The following is a 21914-nucleotide window of genomic DNA, read 5'->3' as shown; positions in this document are numbered from 1 at the left end:
AGGAATCAAGCCTTCGCGGCTAGAGCTTTGCTACAGCAATTGAAGCTCGTGATAGACGGATGAAGCTGGTTGATGTGGCTGGTAAAAGAGAGCTCGATTCGTGATCCGGCGGATGTGGCTAAGAGTTACTGTACGGATGGTACACTCGAAACCCCACGTATAGAGACAGGCTTGCTTATTCTTTTATTCTTGATCGGTTCGTTGTACGTTCGCTCGCTCGTATATTTATTCGTTCCTTTGCCTGGCGGGTGATGCGATGGTGTACAAGGCTGAAGGATGCACGCGAGGCAGAGAGTTGCATGAATATGCAGTGCAACCAACAAACAGCAAGCCGAAAGTCGGACAATTGGTGGCCAGCCTCAAATATCAAAGATTAATGAACTGTAAGAGGGGAATGAGCGTCGAGGGGTGGCCGCTAAGGAAATAAACAATAGAGATGAAAGGATCAAACTCTGTTGTTGCGCCTATTGATTGTTCTTTCAATTAATAGAATAGATTAAGTAAGTGCATGCATGCGTGCGTGCGCGCATGGTTGGGTTGGATGGAAATAGAAGCGCAGGAGTAGGTGGTATTGGAAGTCACTGTCACTCACTGTAAGGTACTGTAATTAGGAGAGATTACAACAGGTGCAGACTCCCTAAAACTTAGTGTGCCAGGTACCTTATGGTGTAAGATTGGTGGGTAGATACATCATCAAGTCATGGAGGCGCTCACTGAAAATTATACCCATGTCATGCAGGGCGATAGGATAACGATAGCCTACGTTAGTACCTTACCCAGCCTGGCACTAGTCTCACCAGCTAAACCTCGTATTAACCGCGCGACCACGGCACGTCTAACAGGCACGTTGACTGATAATGTTGTAGTTGATAGTCACTTGAGAACACTTTATCTCTGTATCTGAAATCTCTATCATAGCTACTTATATAAATGCAGTATCAAACAATAGTATGCCTAAAATTTATGATGTGCAAAGTGATGCCTACTACTCTCTCCTTCTGTCACGTCAATATGTATGCACTTAGAAGAGGAGTACCGTTCGTGCCGAGGTCTATTCATTCTCTATTGAATAGGTAAGCAGTTTAGATTGCCGGATGACGACAGCCAGCTCCCTCTCTACCTCTTGTAGATCAATATTCTCTTCCTATTTCTGTCATCTTTCGTCCTTGATCTACGCCAGACATCTCTCAACTTTGAGCTTATTTGGCTACAGTAGCAACGGGGCTCACAGTCTCCACTGTCTACCGAACTCCCGCCCGGTCCGACTTTTCGGCATCCCGGCTCCGGACGCCTCCCGATCAGCACCTTGAATATTACATTACCAACAACTGGAGCACCATGGCAACTCAACTCATTGCTCTGCCAGCTGTAGAGCGTGTCAGTCCTACCGTCATCCGCATTCTGGGCGGCAATCCGGGCAAATTCACTCTTCAAGGCACAAACACATATCTTCTCGGTACAGGTCGTCGCCGGCTTCTCATTGACACTGGCGAGGGCCGTAACGCCTGGATCTCGTCAATCCGCGAGACTTTACAGCAGGAGAATGCGACTATAGATACCGCGCTGATCACGCACTGGCATCATGATCATACTGGTGGTATCAAAGATCTCTTGAGCATCTCACCACAGACGAGGATCTTCAAGCACACTCCGGAGGAAGGGCAGCATGGAATCAAGCACGGGCAGCGCTTCCAAGTCGACGGCGCTACGTTGACAGCAGCGTATACGCCAGGACACACAAAGGATCATATGGTGTTCGTTCTCGAGGAAGAGGATGCAATGTTCACAGCCGACAACGTCCTCGGTCAAGGGACTGCGGTATTTGAGGACATGATCACGTATCTACGAAGCCTAGAAGAAATGAGACCTCTGTTCAAAGGCCGAGCATACCCTGGACATGGGCCGGTGATTGAAAATGGACCAGCAAAGATTGCTGAGTACATCGCACATCGAAAACAACGGGAGGATCAGGTCATTCAGACGTTGAAAACGGGACCTGGCGAAGTGGAAACTCAAGAATCTGCATTGTGGTCGGCATGGACGGCGACAGATTTGGTCGAGGTGATTTACAAAGAAGTGCCTCAGAATCTGCACCCAGCAGCTCGTGGCGGTGTTTTGCAGATACTGGGAAAGCTGGAGAGCGAAGGTCGCGTAGTTCATGATGGTGACGAATGGAAGCTGCTGGTAGATGGGCGGGCGTCTCTATGAGTTTGGGCTACAGTGAGTGGATAATGGATAGACCATATTGAGTCAGTGGTATATTTCCGAATTGCCGTGATAACGTGGGTAGTTATTCATCACTCATTACCCGAAAGGCCATTGTGAGGAACCGTGTTTGCTCGGGAATACGGACTTTCAAACAACATGGACTGGACTGGGCTGGGTTAAGTTTGTGGCATGATTTGGGCATGCCAAGAGCTGAGTTTTGTAGCAAGTTTGTACGGTAAACTTGGTAGCGAGATGAGGCAGGGCCTTCGGCAGCGTCGGATCATTCACATCATCCAAGTCTTGATGTGATATGGCCGGACCTAGAGGCTAGAGGATGGGGATTTACTACTGACTTGGTTGGTGGGGATCGCCAACTGGGTTCTGATTTTGGGAATACACCCCTGTCCGCTAACGCAGCCACTCTATCAAACAAACCCACGGCATTGGCCATGTTCTCAACAACTGAAATTGCTGCTGATGGTGAAGTGTAAGCAGATCAGGCCTCTTGATGCTGTAATGCTACTGCACATAGACTACAGCTTCACTTCGGCCGATTACGGAGACTGGCTGCAATGCAATGTCGTCACATCAGATCCCAAGCTCCCCATGCAAGTATAGTTCATGAGCTACCCAACTGTCTTTTGAGACTGCAACATTAAACCCGTCGTTTACGGATAGAGTTACATGTGTTTCATGCAGTCACAAACGGTCCAATTTTGTCCGAATATCATACGACAGATCGCAAAAAGCAAGAGCTCGCTGATACATGATTAACCGTTGATTATTAGGTACCTTACCTTACAGCCTCGGTGCTCAAACTGCGGAGTGTTCGGGAGTCAATTCTGGCGTATAGCATGTGTACAAACATGCGGTTACCTGAAAAACGAAGACGAGTTAACCACGAGTTACCGTGCTTGGCGAGATCATTGTATTCACTCTTATTTGCTGGCTCGGGTTGTAACCCAAGACAGCTGACTCTTTTGGGTGTAATACACACGATGAATGCAAGTCAGCACCGTAGATAGACACGAAAACTAAGCGGGCGGTGAACCAGCACATCGTGAACGACCCGATAATTCTGTCCTAGATTGGAATCGAAATCAAACGAGTTGTGTATTATAAAACGAAACAATTTGTCAGCGGAGGGGGGGCATCTAGGGTAATCTGATATCATGGCGGTACTCATAGCCGTTCAACTTGAGCAAATATTCCTTCTCATGACCCTTGTATTTTACGCCCGGCCTCAGGCCATTCCCTGCTCATGGGCATGGTTATGTGATGCCTTGTGACCATTTTGACAGCTCAAGGTTGATGGATTGTGACCCTGTTTAATGGAATGCGTCTCTGTCCGTCTTTCTACTTGGCCGGTATCATCGGGCCCACGGAGACGGAGATAATGATAAAGCCTGCAAATGCAGCCAGGTAGGTAGTCTGGTGCTCAGACCTACAGTTACAGTTACATTTCTTGATCTTGATCAGAGATCCGTGATTGCCAAGACATTTCGGTATGAATCATCCGTAGTCATCGATGTCCATAAGGGAAGTTTACGTGAAAAGTTCCCGCTCGGTTAGCACAGACTAACTATCAAGTAAGTGCATGTGAGTTAAACGCACGCATGGCGTATAGAGCGTAGTGACTGCGTGCGGTCGTTGTGTTATATGTAGTATACTTTCTTTGTCAGCCCTAAACGAATATTTGACCACACTAGACGTCATATCCAGCCTTATCGTTTACACTGCACAGACGCAAAAACTTTGTAAGTCAAGAGCTGATGAGAAAGTGTGCGGAATTGTCGGCGTAGTTGGGTTGAAGTTGTGTGGAGATGCTGGACCGGGATTAAAGGTACCGTAGGTACCTACCTAGGTACATGACACATCAAAGAGGTTGAAGCCCGCTGTATCCAATGAATGACGCTGTAGCGCTACTTTACAGCGGGATGAGGTAACTAGCGCCAAAGCTGCCGGCATTAAAGCTCTTTATGATGCATTGATAATGCCTGTAAAGACTAAAGCTCTCATGTGGATTTCGGCATTTTGCTTGATACCAACCAGTCCGTGCTTTGATGTCGGTGATGGTGATGGAGGGCCTAAGCAAGTCAGTTTTGAGTAATCATAGAGGAGAAGCCACAGTTAGTACGTGTAGAGCTTATGACTGAATATTCGTAATTCACTTGTAAGCCAGTGGAATGAGTGAGTGGCTGACTGCCCCGTTTATCGGATCTGAGTCGTGGTACTGTTACCAAATGTGGTGAAGGGTTGCGATGCTTGCATTGCAGGAGGTTACAGAACAGCACACACACGCACCAGTTCTCGTGACCAGTGACTAAGATCTCTATACTCGGTGAGAATAGGAATGGAAGAGGAGGATCCATCCATCCATCCACGCATGGCCGGTGATATCCACTTGATCTCCGCCGAAATGCCTTGACGTTCTTCGAGAAGATGCCTTTTCCAAAGTTTCCGTGCCGATCGATCGATCACGCTGACCATGAACGGGCTAAAAACGTAACTATTCGGAACCAATAGATCCTCAAGGTAAGTACAGTACAGTGCAGTGCAGTACAGTACAGTACAGTACATGGGCCCCGCGGACCACGTTTAGCATGGCCTGTCCTGATGATCTAGGAAGTGCATGTAATGTACATAATGTACAGTGACCTCTACGATGCTGCAGTGGTGGGTGTACTGAAGCTGTAGTTACCTACTCCGTAGATGGCACCCCCCCACCGGCCGGCCCCATTTTGAGGATCCCCCACTATCCATCCATCCAACAAATGCTTACCGCATTTGTCTTTTATCTATCTTTTTTTATACCCTGTTGTGTTGTGTTTTCCTTATTCAGAGGTAAAGGTACAACTTCCCATGATGAAGCAATTCGGAAGCTTCGGATGGTCAACTGCTGCGTATCCTCTCTTGGCTCTCGTCGCTTTGTCTCCGACTGACCAAGTGATTTCAATGCCTCAGCTGATGACCTGTTTTCGACCGCTCGGGCCCGATAGTAACAATACAAGATCTCGGGTTTGTTTTAAAACACTGCCATGTCATGATTTCTTGAAACGCTCTTCGTTTTGACGTCTACTTGATCGCATGATTATACATGTCCTCCTACTTGTGTCTTTCTGGCTGTAAACAAGTATAATTACTGCTTGCGATCTCTTCTCATCCAGTCGCATTGTCTTGTCTTGTCTTGTTTCATTGCATCTATTGTTTCCTTCTGCGGACAAATCCTTCTGGACGTACGTACGTTGCCAACATGATTTATACGAATATGATATCGCGCGCATCTGGCGCATTGCTCTTAGCGCTTCTACCTGTGGTAATTGCGCATGGTGGTGGTGAAAGTATGGACATGGACATGGGAATGCATGGCAGCAACACAACGACACAACCGCCCGACAGCGACGACTATCCCGACACATACTTTGCGCATACTGAACATACTGGAGTCATATACACACATATTGCATTAATGGTTCTTTCTTGGGTATTTATCCTACCAATTGGTAAGTTTTCATGGTGTTGAGCTTTATGCGCCGACTAACACCACCAACCCCAGCCGTCATGTTCTCACTAGCAAACTCTCGCTTTACACTCCCGGCGCAGTTTGCTTTCCTAGCTACAAATGCTCTTGGAGTTTTGGTCGGCGTGATATATAATGCGCAGACCCCAGACTTGTACCCAAACAATGCGCACCACAAGATTGGCTGGATTGTGACCTGGGTCGTTTGCGCCCAGGTCCTTGTAAGTGCCGTGGGCTGTATCGCGGGAGCTCTAAGGGGTAAAGGGAAGACGCCGAGTAACGAGACACACGCTTTTCTACCTGTCGCGGCGCAAGAGGCCGACTACCCTTCACACAATGGCTACCACGATGACAGCCCCTACCGAATGTCCAACGACAGTGGACGAGGAACCGAACCAAACACACCCTCGCTCCGAAGCGACTCGGCATCCACGCTCAATGGCATGGAGTCGCCTGCCAACAACCCCAGGAAAGAGTACGAGGACGATGATGGCGACCTGGAGGAATTATCACTTGCCTCTCCTGAACCTCAGGGAACCTTTGCTCGCCACGCCTCTAAGATCGCTGCTTCGCGAGTATGGAAGTATTTGAATTTCGGCCGCTGCATAGTCGATCGTATTATCCTTCCCTTCGGCTTCATTGCGCTTGCGACTGGTGTTGTCACCTTTGGTCGTTTCTTTGTAAGTTGCTAGTAGACACCTTGGCTGCGACACTTGACTAACAAATCTTCTTAGGAGGGAGGCGGAATTTTCAATGGATTGGCGCATTGGATCAAGGGTGGTGTTTTCTTCTGGCTAGGTATCTTCACCCTCGGCCGCTGGACTGGCAGCTTTGGAGAGCTTGGCTGGGCATGGAATGTTCGACCAAGACAGGACTTCCAGAAGTGGCTCCCTTCTGCTGAGTTTGTCGAGAGCTTCTTGATCTTCTTCTATGGCGCTACCAATATCTTCATGGAGCACCTCGGCGGTTGGGGTGGTGACTGGACCGCCCAGGACATGGAGCACATCTCCATCACAGTTCTGTTCATTGGAGGGGGTTTGGTAGGTCCTTCGATCTGCCACAGTCGATCATTCCCATTACAACAACTGACTTGTTTCTTTAGTGCGGTATGCTCATCGAGTCGACATGTATTCGCCATCTTCTCAACACAACCGTGGACGATGTTCAGCCCAAGAGCCCTTACACGGTCGAAGAAGCAGACGAACCTGAAGCACCCGACACATACGAGTTCTCGCTCAACCCCATACCGGCTTTGGTCATCATGCTGCTTGGACTCATGATGAGCTCTCACACACAGCATACCATGATGTCCAGCATGGTTCATAAGCAATGGGGTGAACTCCTTCTAGGGGCTTCACTTGCTCGAGGTTTGACATACCTCATAATGTACCTGAAGCCACCCAAGTCCATTCTCCCATCACGACCCCCCACGGAACTCTTGGCTGCTTTCGGTTTGATCGCTGGAGGTATCATCTTCATGGCTAGTGTACGTCGAGAGCCCCTGGAAAAAGAGCCAAAACGCTAACTTGAAGTAGAGTACTGATACTGTCGACGGAATGATCCACTACAAGCTCGACGCCATGTTCATGTACACTGTCACCATGGGTCTGGTCGCTTTTCTGATGGCTTGGGTCGTTATCGTCCTCGCCATCAAGGGTTGGGCTGTCCGACTCGAACGACGCCGCAATTCGAATTAGACCGTGCATATGAACATACTGATGAAGGAATGACATATTGCCGTGATTCGGCCCAGGAGGAAGACAAGCGTATATATAGATTGATTTTATTGCGCGCTTGATGTAGTGCAGACTCTGCTTTGAGATACCCTTATGCAATAACGGCTGCTAAATGACATAATTCCTCAATCTGACTTTTCCCCGTTTTACTGGTTTGACAACATGCTCTGACGCATTGGAGTGTAGTGTCAAGGGTTCTTGGTACCAATAAAACAGCTTCCGATCTGCGAAGACAAACGCCATCCTTGTGATTTGGCATGCCTTTGTCTCGTGGGAAGTGGTGAAGAGTGACTCTCACGAGTTCACTTAATGCAAGGGAGCGGATTTGAAAAGCTGTCGTGCGTTCAGGGCAGTAGACCGAAATGATCTGGACTGGGTATATACAGCCTGCTCATGCATCCCCGTCCTTGGTCTTTGGTGTAGCAACCACTCTCTTCTGGTCCCCAGGAGAGAAAAGTACCGCACCCTGTTGTAGAGCGTGAACAAGGAAAGGAATAGAATCGGCCTTGAAGTCCTCTGCGTTGCGAACTTTGTCAAGGTCCTCTGAGAGCTCTTGTGTTGCGCGTTGAAGGTAGTAGGAGGTAAACTCCGGAGAGGACTGACTGGCAGGCTTGGAAGACATTTCGATGTGTTTGATAAAAAGAAAACAGAACTATTTGGTTTGACGAAGGTAGTCCCAGCAATGTTGACTGCTGGGTTTGTGACTCTCAAAAGGTTCACGTTCACCTTGGGCGGAAAGACTAACTAAAACTTCAGCTAGCAAAATTCTTGACAGTGCGAAGAATATACACTTTGTCATGAGCACTGTGTCCACCTCTCATGACTTCAACAGGATAGAAGCCATGATACAGAGTAAATCGAAGCATACAGATAGATTTCCCAGTTCTCCCAGTGAATCGAATACAATGGCTCGAGGTGAATATAGGGCTTGGTAAAATAGGGTGATAAGTTGTTAACTTGTGGTATGGTTGATGGATTTCACAACGCAATATATGGAACAAATTGGTGCAAAACCCAGTGTGCTCTGGGCTACTTGTAGTATTTTATATTCTATAAGTATTTTGACATATAATATCGCTCTACAGTGAAGCCTGTCTACCTAAACAGGTCTGGGATGAAACTCCGTAAAACAGATCATGACCTTCCAATACCGCTAATCCACAAGAACGCCCCGAATGCCTCGTGAACATGAATTATTAAAGACACGCAGCTGATTACTTAGTGAGAAATGTACTGGAACACAGCAGAAACCTCGGACTCTCCACATTCTTGCCTCAAGAGCAAGTCCTGAATTGGCTTCAGTCCTTCGTTGACAAAATGATTCCATGTGCTGGTGTCACCATACAGCATGGCCGGCGCCTTGATATACTGCTTGCCATCAGGCTTACACCGCTTGCACTTGAACGTCTCATGAGTATCGCTCTTGGTATCTGGCCGGTACTGGAAAAGCTCACGGAGACTGTCGAGCGAGAAATGTCGTTCAACATCTTCCGCCGAGTCCACAACGCAAGAAGATAAACTCTGTTTGTGAGACTGGCGCTGGAAAATCTTCTCCTCAATAGTGCCCGTTGCGATGAAGCGGTACACGAAGCAGTCCTTCTTTTGTCCATCGCGCCACACTCGAGCAAGCGCCTGTTGATCAGCAGCCGGGTTCCAATCGGGGTCGAATAGCACCAGGCGGTTCGCGCCAATCAGGTTGATACCACATCCACCAGCCTTGCTGCTCAGTAGAAAGACGAATTCGTCACCTTCAGGGTCGTTGAACCGATCAACAAGCTTCTGACGCTTGTTGACGTTCATGGTTCCGTCGAGTCTCAAACAACCATACTGACGAGAGCGGCACATTCGTTCAAAAAGATCCAGTGTTGAAGTATAGTTGCTAATCAACACAATCTTGTCGTTTGTATCTTGGCGGATGCGAGCCAGCATGCGATCCAACACTGCCATTTTGCCAGAATACCATGACTTGATCTCGCGATCTCGACCACGGGATTCCTTGGGCACATAGTCGTCTGGGAAGCACTGCTCTGAGCCCGGCAGATCATCCGCCATGTTCAAAAGATCAGGATGGTTGCAGAGCTTCTTGAGAATGTTGATGGCTTTGAGGGGCTGACTTCCCTTGCCTCTCAGGAGAGCCTGAATGTCAGGACTCTTGATGAAGTAGTTGTAGAGGTCAAACTGGAAGGGTGCAAGATTACAGAACACAACGTGCTCGTACTTGACAGGCAAGTACTTGGAAAGGATGTCGTTTGTACGACGGATCAGGAACTTGTTGACAACATTAAGCAATGCCGCAGTGCTCTCATCGCCCTTCTTTCGATCTTCCTCTGACGCATCAGCATCTCGACCACGGAGGATTGGAATCTCGTAGCGTTTGCGAAACTCCAGTCGTGTGCCGAGCAGATCGGGATTTGCAAAACTTGTGAGCGAGAAATACTCCGTCAGATCGTTCTGGATAGGTGTGCCTGTGAGAATGACACGCCGCGAAACATTAAGACTGTTGAGAGCGTTGAAGGTATTGCTGTCGCTATTCTTGAGACGATGTCCCTCATCACAGAAAAGCAGGCCAATCTTTGTGTGCTTCAGCTCCTCCACGTTCAGTCGTAGAGTTTCGTAGGAAACAATGATGACTGGCCTGGTAACGGCCCGTCCGCTAGCAATTGCCCACTGTCGAAGCTGGCGCGTCAGTTCTTCTTTAGACGCCTTTCCATCGATGGCGAATGGGTTGATGGCATTAGGACCAAGCCACTTCACCAACTCGTTTGCCCAATTCTTGACCAAACTGGCAGGACAGACAACGATTGCTTTCTGAATTGTCGGCTTCCCGGCATCGGGGGATTGCTTGAGTAGTGTCCACATGAGAGAGATGCACTGAAGAGTCTTTCCGAGACCCATTTCGTCGGCCATAATGCAGCCATTGGCCTTCTCATCAATCAGACCAGTAACACATCGATACATAAATTTGACACCTTCAACCTGATGGGGACGAAGGATCTTGGCCAGCTTCGGGTCAATGACGACTGGAACGCGAGGGTGTTCGCCGTCCACCTTCTTCTTGATTCCGAGAATCTCAGCAAGACTCTTGTGTACGAGTGGAGCATCAAGTTTCCCGTTAGCAGCTTCTGTCTTGGCGGGCTCAAGTGCCTTGGGGACATCTTTTGGTTTGTCGTCGACAGTCGGGTCATGAAGGACAATTGCGAATTCGCCACTAGGGTCATGTAGGGGCTTCGCAATGAAGACTGCACCTTGCCGCAGACCCAGTGTAGGAGGGGCACGATTGGGGTTGTATGCAGCGCTGTCCTTGTTCTTCAATGGCACGGAAAAGGCCTTGCGGAAAACGAGACCTTTATCTTTGGCCTGGAAAACGGGGAAACGGTTGATATCTCGAGTGGCAAGCGCAAGCCTTTCGTCGTTGGAGTATGGCTTATCACTATCTGCTTCACCGTCGGCACCACCATAATCAACCTTTCTTCGCTTGCGAGAAGGTCGATTAACAGCCGGACTTCTTCCAGCGACGCCAGGACATTTGAATGGTTTGTGAAGACGGTCAATCGAAGAGGGCGTTGGCATCCGCTTGCCTAGAGTTTTGTCCTTGCCAGCGAGTGGCGTCGCGACGAGAGGGGATCTAAACTGATTATTAGAGCTTGCAACAACGCGCCAAAGTGTCCTGGCACTCACGCTGCTCCCATCTTGAATCTTTTCTCGTTTCAGAGACTTGTCGAGCAATTGTTCCAAGTATGAAAGACTTCTTGCCACCCCAGCGAGAATCAATGGAGGGTAAATACATAGGCAAGCGCGATGTCAGTGAATCGACGCGACAGCAGGCAGAAACGCGCTATCACGTGAATCGCCACTAGCTCCCAGTTACTGACCGTAGGCTCTATCATCCCCGGCAAAGACCCCGAAACCACCGAAAACTCAGACTCGAAAACTTAAAAGCCTCCCCTAGCTTATTAGGTAACATTGGACCCATCGGGAATCGGTCCAAGAACCAAGTTTGTCGTTCGGTTCATGATGGGACCGGAACGACTGGCAAGGAATATATCTTCTCATTTTCTCCTCTTCCTTTTATACGTACAACTCACTCGGTCAAAACCCAGCCAAAGATGATAGCTGAAAGCCCAATTGCTGCAACATCGTCAGGGTAGGTCACCGCTGATCGTCTGCTTTCTCAGTACATATCTATGCGGCTCTGAAAGACCCTGGATCACTAACACATGCCTTGAAGCGTCAATCTCTCCAACTCCGATCAAAGCCGATCGGCTGGTGGAGATCCTTTCGCCGACCATCAATCATCTGGGCCGACCCCTCTTCAAGTAGCAATTGCTCGACATCGCACTGGAATTTTGACTGCAACTGTTGCTGGACACTTTGCGCATTGGCAATATCTTACGCGGTTTCGTCGAATTAATGTCCAGGCTACTGCGAATCGCGCTCCTCTTGCACGGCTCGGCTTGGCCTGGGGCCTCGTATACCTCGGCGTCTTGAGCACTATCACTGTGGCTCAGCGCAAAGTGTCAAGGAATACTGATCATCTTCTCTCCTCTATAGTGTCTACAAAAATTGTCTCATAATGTCGGCTGATTTCTGGGCTGGCTATCTCAGTGGTGCTGTTGGAATTATCATCGGAAATCCTCTTGATGTGATCAAAGTTCGACTTCAAGCACAACATACCAGTCCAGTGACGAACCCGCCTGTTTGTTCGATCCCTACAGGAACAACAACAGCGGCTTCGGCCATCAACCAGAGTGCATCTTTCAGCACGCGGTACCTCGGATCATACGCCTCCCTAGTCACCGGAACTGCAGCTCCAATTCTCGGCTATGGTGCACTGAACGCCTTGCTCTTTGTTTCTTACAATCGAACCGAGGCGGCATTGAATAGCGTCTTCTCAACATCTGGAAACTTGTGGAATACTTGGCTTGCTGGCGCGGTGGGCGGTCTTGCAACCTGGGTCGTTAGTACTCCCACCGAACTGATCAAGTGCAGGGCGCAGCTGGCATCCTCTCCAATCTCAAGCTGGGCTATCACTAAGGATATCTGGAAAAACGGAGGTGTCCGAGGTCTTTACTTTGGCGGAACTGTGACTGCCATCCGGGATAGTGTTGGCTATGGGTTTTACTTCTGGTCTTACGAGCTGACTACCCGTTGGCTGGCCGCGGAACAGGGCGAGGAAACCTCTTTGCAACACGAGGCCGCCAAGGTTCTCCTCTGCGGAGGACTAGCTGGAGTCGCAACTTGGGCGAGCATATTTCCACTCGACGTCATCAAGACTAGAGTTCAGGCTCAGACCCTTGGCGGACAGGCAGAAACAACACCCCTTCTGCAACCAAACGTAGCATCGCAAACCAAACGAGCTGGCGCAATACAGGTCGCACGTGAGGCGTACCGGGAGGGAGGCTCTCGTGTTTTCTTTAGAGGGTTGACTATCTGCAGCGTACGAGCTTTCATAGTGAATGCTGTTCAGTGGGCGGTTTACGAATGGGTCATGCTCGAACTCGGACATGGACGGAAGAAGACAGTGACCAACGAGCCCAGGGTAGACATGATCCAAACATGATGCATGAGGTCTACAATGGCGTCCGGGTTACCTGCTATAGTTGAGCAAATAGGTTTCTGCTTAAATCTAAGTTACATTAATTCTCTAGGATGGATAAAATAAACAAGGAAAAGCTGCTATTAAAAGATCTAATAAGAGCTTTACCTAATCCACTTTATACATAATGGTTGCATACTAGGCCACTTACCTCAAAGGTTTACCCGCCAATGTTCTTTCTGCTTCCTATGATAGCCCTCAACTCAATCAATCTTTAATTCGCTTCGATGATTTATATCCATTGGTCCCACTTCAAGGCCCAGAATCAGTTACTTCATTTATGTTGTCAGCTTCAAATAGGTTACTACACAATAACGATTAGACGAGAGCTATTACATCAGAACTGGATAACGGTTTCCGTCATTTAAACGGTCAATTAAGTCCCTTCCTTGCACCCGAATCCAAGAGGTATCTGAAAGACGTCTTCAAACTCTTTGTTAACGCCATCCTATATACGTTCACCCGAGACATCTTCTGGATGCCTAAAAACATATGACATGGTGACTCTCGTTCATTAGACCTGAGTATCCTCTGGGGTGAGGCTCTTGGCTCACAAATCAATAACTATTTCGCCGTAACGGAGAACCATGCGTGTTCCTCATTAGACCATCGTGGGGCTGTCATACTTCCCAGCAGCGATAGAGGTTGCGTCCAGGTGAATCTATATGTGAAGTTCATCTGATCTCGTGGTCAAAGACCGCCGTAATCCCCCACAACTCGACAGCGGACTCGGATAATCGCTCAAAGGCGACACAATATCTGCAAGGCTCGATCGAGGCGATATAGGCTGAAATGAAGTATTCAGAGAAACAAACGATGCAAGTTGCTCTTCCTGGAGAGATAGATGCCGTTGTCGGTTACGCTGATATCGTTGCTGCTCCTGTTCGCGGCGACTCTGTTGTAGCTGATGCTGATATTTAACATCTTGCTGTTGTTGCTCTTCTTCACGGGAGACAGCCCATCCTACCGAGCTTTGTTGATGGTCTGGGTGAAAGCTGGACCTTGGAACAGCTGTAGGCACCATGACTGTTGTGCCATCGAGATGGACGAGACGTGGTCCCTGATACCACCATTGGTCTTCAAACCCGTTATCCACTGTCATCAGTGCTGAAGCCAATGATTGTATGTCTTTGGCTTTGCCTCGCGCCCGGTCGTCCACCTGCGCAGGCTGGACGTATCGTGATGGCTCTCCTGGGAACTCGGGTCCCCATGTTGCTCGAAGGCTGGCCTCACGCGAACGATTGCGGTTCTCTCCCCCTTCGTTGCTGTCGTCATCTCCATTGTTGTCATTGAATCCCATCGGGAAATTCCAGCCGTCCCATGGCATGTCGCTCTCTCCAAGTCGGAACTGATTCGGCGTTGCAGGCAAAGCCTTCCAAACATGGGGCTCGCCTCCTGAATTGTGGGAGGTCACATCCCAGGGACTGCTGTTTAAAGGTGGGGGCGCAGAGCTTCCACGTTCATGAGAACTTCTTTCCGCGGATCTCGAGCTTAGTCGTAGCTCCTCGGGATGAGCCTCTCGCTGCTGTTGTTGCGATGGGGCAGCTGGTGCATAATACTCTCTGATGTGGTGTGCTTGTTGTGCTTGTTGGGGACGATATGGAAGATATGTCGGTTCATGGGCCATGCCAACCAACACTGGATCTCTGTTGTAGATATTGGGAGGCATGTCACTGATGGTGTGAGTGAACTGTTGCTGTGGTTGGGTCTGTGGTTGCTGGGCTTGGGTTGCCATTTGTTGGTGAGCAACCTGGTAGTGTGCGGGAGCGTTGAGATAGTTGGTATTTGTTGGAGGTAGTTGGCGAGGGAATTGGCTGGCTCGGTCGCGCATGCTCTTTGATACATAAGTAATGTGTCGGTCCTTGGACATGATTTTGGGCAGCGGAACACCCATTTCCAGATGAACGTAAATGCCTGGTTGTTCCCCCATGATGGCAACTGGTGGGAGATGGCCGCTGCAAGACAGGTACTGTTCGTAACGTTACGTCGAACTAGCAACAGATTCACCAGGGGGTAATGTGATGGATCGAATGCAGTGGATTCAGAAAGATTTGGTGGGCGAAATCCTTAGTGGTGAGAGAGTGACTCGATGGCAGGCGTCAGATCATAAGAATTGTGCTGTAACAAACGCGATGACCGGCTTGGGTGGACAACAGTCAGTGGTGCTTTGATAATCTGGCAAGAGAGAGAGAGAGAGAGAGAGAGAGAGAGACAGAAGTCGTAAAGATGTGTGAGATGGACGGATGGATAAGTGTATGGATATGGAGTTGCTCGCTCCAGTAGGAGGCTTAGAACACTTCTCCGCCTCTGGTCTTTAGCGTGCCCGGTCAGAAAAAGACCGAGGTCCCTTAATCTGAGGTGAGGTAAGGAGCAAAAGAGGCGAAGCCCTTGTGTTGTTGGGAGTGATACAGCGCAGCCCAGGCTGCTGTATAGTGAATGTGCAGCTTGTCAAGGGATAGAGTGATAGATTCAGCTTCAGAGGTCCAAGTTAGTAGTAGAATGCCTGGTTAGGCCCAAGCTGGTCCTTGATTGCCACCTGACCTGGCCTGACGCTCTGGTGAGCTGAGCTGAAAGATGGCTAACCATGGCCGCTTCTAGCTATCGGCCCCCGTCACGTCTGATACGGGGCCCGCACGGCGCCCGTGGAGGAAGCTAAGGATCCATGGATGTCGTGGGAGAAGGATGATGAGGATCTGTTTCTTGGCGTTTGTCAAGACAGAACATCGATGCACTGACGTATGCACTAATTAGCTATTGTGGCCCTTTAGATGTTCAAACTCAGCACATGAAGAATCATGACACAGGAATAGTGAGGCCAAAGACGAACAATTCGTGTCAGACAAAAAAACGAGGTCAACTCAGCTGAGGTCCCGGGACAAACAAACCGTGTACAAGATGTTGCCCGAAACGAGCTGTTAGCACTCACTAAGCCTAGCGGATTCGCTTCTCATTGGCCCCAGAGGCCAAGGGCCCCCCGCAATCCCACGCTAAAAACTGATTGAGGCTTGCAAAGGTGACCGCAAGGTGTGGCGAAGGTAGGTATTGGAATACAATCCCAAAATGAGCCCGTCCTCGTTAGAACGGGTTTATTTTTGGCTCATCTAAACCTACTTAGCCAAATCGATATGCGAAAAAAGTAAATTGCAACTCTGGATATAAAGCCTTTGACGGCTTTTGCAGCATCAACAACATTGAAATAGGCTTGCGGAGCCTTTTGGATGACAGAATCAGGATCGCCAGGATCAACGGACAGGGTCGACCAAACCCACACACTCTATATGCATCAGGTCGGGTCCTTTCTAGAAACATTCTTGGAAACCCCCTGTAACCACTGACCGCATCGACACCTGAACCTCACTCGCAATCAAAACATCACATCACCGGTGATATGTGAAAACTGACACATGCTGCAACATAGACAGACTGAAAGTTGCAAAAAAAACATTTACGTATAGTATGTGTGCACTTTCTATTCTGCCCAGCCAACTTTATCGAATTTACAATTCTGGGGTTGAGAAGGCTGTGTTTCCCCCTTTCCGATCCTTCGTCGATGAAGGATCACATGGATTGCCTCAATTAGATAAAAACGCCAAATGGGCCATTTCATCATTCCTTCTCGTCAATTTGCCTTGATCTGATTCGCTCGCCCGCATCAAATACCAATTCAGATGCGCCCCAGGTATAGCTTGAGGATTATGGGCACAGATACTTGATCCATTTTGCAATTTGCGTCGGCATTGAGCTCATTTACTAGAGCAACAACCCAAACATCATGACCGGACCTGCGATTTTGTTTTGGTTCTTCAACATTGCTGTCGTATCGTTGTCCCGATCTAGGTAGGTATGCATTGTTTCGGTGTTCAGGGATGTACTAATGTTGTGTCAATTCAATCTTAACCACAGTGCCTGCTCTTACGGCAATACACATTGCTGAAGCTCACAGGATGAGCATTTGGTGAAACAAGTGGTCTATTCTTCCTACATATCAACCAATGATTGTCTCTCAGCTCTTCCTTGGCCTGTTCACATGAAAAGCGCTGATTAGGTACCCAGTATTTGCTGAGCATCCTGTCTAAGGGAAGAAATAAAACTCGGGACCTTAAGCCTAAGTGACAAAAAGATTTAGGTAACATAATATAAATTTAGGATGAGTTCAGGATAACTTTTGAGGAATTCATTTTGCTATCCTAAATTTAGGTCTCGTGTTTTCTTGCTCCCTAAGGCCTGTCAACCCATGAATCCTACTCAGAAATCCTCTAATGCAATAGGACCACCTGTATCCCCCAAAGCAGCTCTAGAGAAACCCACTAAACAGTTTCAGTCTTGACTCCCGCAGTATTAGTCGAGTCTGTTGGCCGCCCATGGCCCGTTTCCCAGAACTTGTCAGTTTGCCGGCCACGGCCAGTTACCAACCCCTGGATATCGAAAGGATCGATAAGGGTCTGCCAAAACTTCCTCGGGTCCTTGTATCCAGGGCCCTCAATCTCCGTAACGCCGTCTGGTGAGAGGTAGATCTTGTTGTTTTTGGGAAGGTATCGTCGGGGATGCCGTGCGTTGAACATGACAAGGTTGCAAAGCATAAGAGCTGCCTCAAACACATAGAAGAACCACTCGTATCTCACGACAGGACTGATTGTTGCTGGGTCGAAGCCTGGACCGTACCTTAATTCTGCAACACTGAAGTATTCCACAATGCGATATATGGTTCGGGCAAGAATAAGGGTCATGCTGATATACAAAGTCCATAGTGGCTTGTTGAGCCGCTCGTTCGTGATACCAGCGACAACACATCGACGGTGGAACGTAACAGCCAGCGCAATGAACAGCATTGCCACGACAACCTGTAAGAGCAATGAGGTCTTGATCAGAGCGTGGCCTATCTCAATCTCGCTGTCGGTCAACGATTGATTCGCTGAGTATGAAGCACCCCAGCCATTGAGAGCCTCAACGATGCCTGAAATAAACCCAAAGGTTGTTAGGACACGCCCAGGGTGGATGGGTGAGTTGTACGGGACGTAGTACAGGATTCGGCCGAGAATACGATAGTTCTGAAGTTCCAGTAGCGGTCTACAGATGGTATTGGATGATCAGCATGCTACACCACGATCAAGCCTCGAGTACTCGGTAACCTACGGTGCTGCATAAGTGATACAGACACTTGCAATGAAAATATCGAGATTCTCATAATGAAAAGCTCCATATACCCGAAGTGCGAAGCCCGTAGTAAAGAGAAGAGAGCAGAATGAGAACAGAGGTGTCAGCTTCCAACACTTATACAGTCTGCAAAACATGGTCAGTTACTATGAGCCTCAGAGCTCTTCCATACTTTCTATGCTGGATTGGGCTGGAGTCTCACATGCACTGCCGTATGTGGAAGCATCCTGTGCAACAGAAAGCGAGGCAGAAGAAGATGGCGGCACCCTTATTAGGGGCATAGAACCAGTAGCTCCCGTCAACTGACATGTGGTCAGTTTCCAGCGACTTCAATGGTTGTCAAGGATGAAATGGGGTGCCCTACCATATTTCCCGTTAGACATGATGTTTGTCTTTGTAACAAGCGCCTCCCAAAGTGGTTTTCTTCACATCTAGACTCTACAATCTCAAAACAAAGAGAAATACTTCGACTTATATACTCAGCCATGACGACAGGATCAATAACAAGGCCCCTGTCATCTTCACGAGTCCATATGTCATTTCATTGCAGCTTCGCCCGATACCATCACTCTTCAGCCCTGTGGTGCCAGTAATTGACCAATCGTGGATGAATGCGATGAATACGATTTCCTAGTTGGCGGGTCATGCAGCAAACCATCCAATCCCAACACGTTTTTCTGACCCTTTCTCAGTGGGCTAGGCACTTCAATTCCGTATGACTTATCTCGCATTGCCCGTATTCGTCGTGTTATAATTACGGCTGCCTTGCCTTCGGTACATGTTGACCATCAGGCTTATATCCCGTCGGGTCTCTTTGTAGAATGTCCTATGTGTGCCTGGGAAGGTCTTTTAAGGTCTGTCAGAAACTATGAAGTCGGGAAGTTGTACATATGCAGCTCGCTCACCAATGTGCCAGAGAAGTGAATATAGTGGAGTAGAGTAGAGTATCATCATGTTCATGAAATAAAGCTATAGTATACAATTAAACATTGGATAAAGGCCAAAGTGACTCGCTCACACGAACTCCTGAGCCCAAATAGATAGCTTGAAGAAATGTATAAAACCCCATCCATATATTGAACCCTACTGTGAACGCCGGCTGGTCCCGTACCATGCGCCCAACCAAAACGTCCCGCCGCACCACAATATGCCACTGCGTCACATTCATTGAAATGTTCTCAATACGGACCTTTCAGCATCATACAGCATAAGCATAACACGTACTAAGCACATCACACTTAATCGGTCAATCAACTCCCCAGCTTCGGCTATCGTCAGAGGATGAGGGCCGCCTGCGCATCTCATCCTCTACTGCCATATCTTGAGCATTGCTGCGGTGTCTGCTATGCCGATGCTCTCGCTTCCCTTGTTTATGACTGCCATCATGTTCATGTTCATCATCACTCCAGTCGCTGAATTCTCCCTCAGAGTAATCCCACTGCACCGGTATCTCTTCGCCATCCTCACCATATCCATACACGAGACCTCGCCATTGTCCAGAAGCAATCTTAGCTGCCACCTTGAGGATTAGGCGGATGAGAGAGCTGGGAGGACCCAGTATCATCTCGTAGGTCTTGGCAATAATAGCCATTGGAAGGTTCTTAACCGTCTCCAACTTACTCCTGTATGGTCTCCGTTCCATGGTTGAAGCCGGCGTGAAGAGATTGGCTGCTGGTGGCAGAGGTGACAGGGCACGTCGCCTTACAGAAATACTACCAGTAGTCGCTCTATGGCGTGGAACGAATGGCCGCTGTGGTGCGGTCGCAGATGTTGTCGACGGGCCGGCGTCAAGTTTGGGGAAGGCATCATTTTTGAGCTCTCTGACCGAATCCGCATCCGACGATGAGCTTTCGTCAGATGTTCCGCTATCATCATCAGAGTCGGACTCCCATGCACATGGCATAGGAGAACTACCCCTGCTATGTGATGCTTTATTTCTTTTGCCGGCTGACAGTCTATCTGCCTCGTACGGGTCATTATTTGCCTCCATATAAGATTCTGCTTGGGAAGTAGGGGGCGAAGGATGCTGTGGAGCTCCAGACGAATGCCATGACTCAACACTATGGAAAGATTCCTCGCTATCTCTACGTAGTAATCGCAGTTGTTGAGCATTGGCCTTTTGCTGTGGCGACTGGGAGGCCTTCACATCTCCTTTGTTCTTCTTCTGGGGAGAAAAGGTGTTATCTGCAGCGCGGCCAGTCGGCTTTCTTGTTGTTTCTGATACACTTCTTAAGAGAGGCTCCCTTGACGTGGAACCAGACGGTGCAGGCTTATCCAGTGTCGGCATCATGTGTGGTGGCATCGTAGCAGATCTTGTTGTGAAATTCCCAGTTCGTCGTCGTAGTCTGGCCTTCATATTGCCACCTCGGTTTCCAGAGCCTTCATGAAGTTGATACACAGAGGAATTATCTTCTATGGGGCTGGAAGAGAGTATAGATGACCTATCGTGAGACTCGAGCATATCTGGAGAGCCTTGTTCACCTGGGCGTTCTGGGACAGCCTCCAAGGGTCCAGTGCCGGCACTCCCTGTACCTAACGGTTGCAGAGGGTCGAGGTTCATGCCATACTCTTCATAAAGAGATATGTTGGAAGGCACCACATTAGAAGCCGCGCTTTCAGGTCTGGTCGGTATCGGGCTTGTTGGTATATCTCTGGGCTGTCTAGGAATTAATGGAGTAGGTGTAAAAGCTCTCCCAACAAAGGAGGACCTTCGTGAGTCCGTAGAGGATGCGGGTGTTGCCTCCTCAGAAGGAGTCATAGGCTGTGCGCGCGGCGTCCAGGGCAGGATTGTGACGGGAACCTGTTCTGGCAAATCGACAGTAAAGGTGCGCTTAAAAGGGCATTCCGTCTTTTCAAATTGTAGAATCTTGTCCAACACTTCCCTCAGTTCTTCGGCTCGCTGCTGATCTTCGGGGTCATCCACTGGAAGCTCTATTCTCCAGTAGTTCGGCCGCCGTATCTGTAGGACAAATCTACTATTGACCTCGTCTATACACCAGCACTGGCTTTTTCGTAGAATTGGTTGCAATGCAGAACCGCAGCTCAAGAAGGCTACCGATCTTGGGGCTCGATATATGCGAAAGGGTCCTATGTGCTTTACTTAGCAACTAGCGGTGCATATATCGGTATTCGTTTATTAACTCACCTACAGCGATGGTTCTCTCGAGCTGTGAGGACCATGATAAAGAACTTGGTGGATCAACGTTGCTCAAGGCGGGCCCTCCAGGACTCCTCGCATAGGCCCGGCCAGTGGCCGTAAAGGATATAATCTTGACATTTGGATGGCTGTAGAGTGTTTCGACAAGATCTGAGTCGGGTGTTTCTGGTTCCGTGGGACCTCGTGAAGGTACAGGGGCGGTTGATACTCGTCTGGGCCCTCGAGCAGCCAAATCGTCACCCGAATCGTCCATGATAAGGGTGTGGACGTCGCGGCAGTCTGTTCTTTTTTTGATAGCGCAAATATTTGTTCGACCTGGCTACATCTCAAACACCTCGAAGAGACAAACAGTAAAGATCGTTCATGGCTGCGCGCCCGCCGTGGATGTTGGTCGAGTTGTGTTTGTCGCGCCGGGTTGTGACGAGTTGATGGATCGCGAGTCGAGTCCCCTGACCAACCAACGCCTCAGTGGAAGGGAGAGACTACGCAGGCAGGCAGGGTAGGTACCTACGTAGTTGGAGGTATGGAGGGGCGACGGAAGCT

General features: G+C 48.9%; 8 protein-coding genes across 8 annotated transcripts; 3 read left to right on the top strand and 5 right to left on the bottom strand.

Annotated features, from left to right (window-relative positions):
• Positions 1 to 1338: 1338 nt before the first annotated feature.
• Positions 1339 to 2208, top strand: J7337_007148 (uncharacterized protein; the record flags this gene model as incomplete). Its single annotated transcript, XM_044824803.1, has 1 exon — positions 1339 to 2208. One exon carries the CDS (start codon positions 1339 to 1341, stop codon positions 2206 to 2208), a length of 870 nt encoding a protein of 289 aa, XP_044680460.1.
• A 3253-nt stretch (positions 2209 to 5461) lies between these two features.
• On the top strand, positions 5462 to 7425 carry J7337_007147 (uncharacterized protein; the record flags this gene model as incomplete). Its single annotated transcript, XM_044824802.1, has 5 exons — positions 5462 to 5711; positions 5765 to 6408; positions 6463 to 6768; positions 6831 to 7214; positions 7264 to 7425. 5 exons carry the CDS (start codon positions 5462 to 5464, stop codon positions 7423 to 7425), a joined length of 1746 nt encoding a protein of 581 aa, XP_044680459.1.
• Positions 7426 to 7855: 430 nt separating this feature from the next.
• J7337_007146 (uncharacterized protein) lies at positions 7856 to 8086 on the bottom strand (the record flags this gene model as incomplete). The annotated part of the gene is made up of 1 exon (XM_044824801.1): positions 7856 to 8086. One exon carries the CDS (start codon positions 8084 to 8086, stop codon positions 7856 to 7858), a length of 231 nt encoding a protein of 76 aa, XP_044680458.1.
• Positions 8087 to 8682: 596 nt separating this feature from the next.
• On the bottom strand, positions 8683 to 11153 carry RHP54 (DNA repair protein rhp54; the record flags this gene model as incomplete). The annotated part of the gene is made up of 2 exons (XM_044824800.1): positions 8683 to 11089; positions 11143 to 11153. 2 exons carry the CDS (start codon positions 11151 to 11153, stop codon positions 8683 to 8685), a joined length of 2418 nt encoding a protein of 805 aa, XP_044680457.1.
• An 884-nt stretch (positions 11154 to 12037) lies between these two features.
• On the top strand, positions 12038 to 13024 carry J7337_007144 (uncharacterized protein; the record flags this gene model as incomplete). The annotated part of the gene is made up of 1 exon (XM_044824799.1): positions 12038 to 13024. The coding sequence occupies one exon, from the start codon at positions 12038 to 12040 to the stop codon at positions 13022 to 13024; it is 987 nt and encodes a 328-aa protein (XP_044680456.1).
• A 697-nt stretch (positions 13025 to 13721) lies between these two features.
• On the bottom strand, positions 13722 to 14990 carry J7337_007143 (uncharacterized protein; the record flags this gene model as incomplete). The annotated part of the gene is made up of 1 exon (XM_044824798.1): positions 13722 to 14990. The coding sequence occupies one exon, from the start codon at positions 14988 to 14990 to the stop codon at positions 13722 to 13724; it is 1269 nt and encodes a 422-aa protein (XP_044680455.1).
• A 2377-nt stretch (positions 14991 to 17367) lies between these two features.
• Positions 17368 to 18351, bottom strand: J7337_007142 (uncharacterized protein; the record flags this gene model as incomplete). Its single annotated transcript, XM_044824797.1, has 2 exons — positions 17368 to 18127; positions 18194 to 18351. The coding sequence occupies 2 exons, from the start codon at positions 18349 to 18351 to the stop codon at positions 17368 to 17370; spliced, it is 918 nt and encodes a 305-aa protein (XP_044680454.1).
• A 1109-nt stretch (positions 18352 to 19460) lies between these two features.
• J7337_007141 (uncharacterized protein) lies at positions 19461 to 21624 on the bottom strand (the record flags this gene model as incomplete). Its single annotated transcript, XM_044824796.1, has 2 exons — positions 19461 to 21202; positions 21360 to 21624. The coding sequence occupies 2 exons, from the start codon at positions 21622 to 21624 to the stop codon at positions 19461 to 19463; spliced, it is 2007 nt and encodes a 668-aa protein (XP_044680453.1).
• Positions 21625 to 21914: the final 290 nt, after the last annotated feature.

This window comes from Fusarium musae, chromosome 5 (assembly GCF_019915245.1).
Source record: "Fusarium musae strain F31 chromosome 5, whole genome shotgun sequence".
Classification (NCBI taxonomy): Eukaryota; Fungi; Ascomycota; class Sordariomycetes; order Hypocreales; family Nectriaceae; genus Fusarium; species Fusarium musae.
This window is presented reverse-complemented; position numbering and strand designations above follow the sequence as displayed.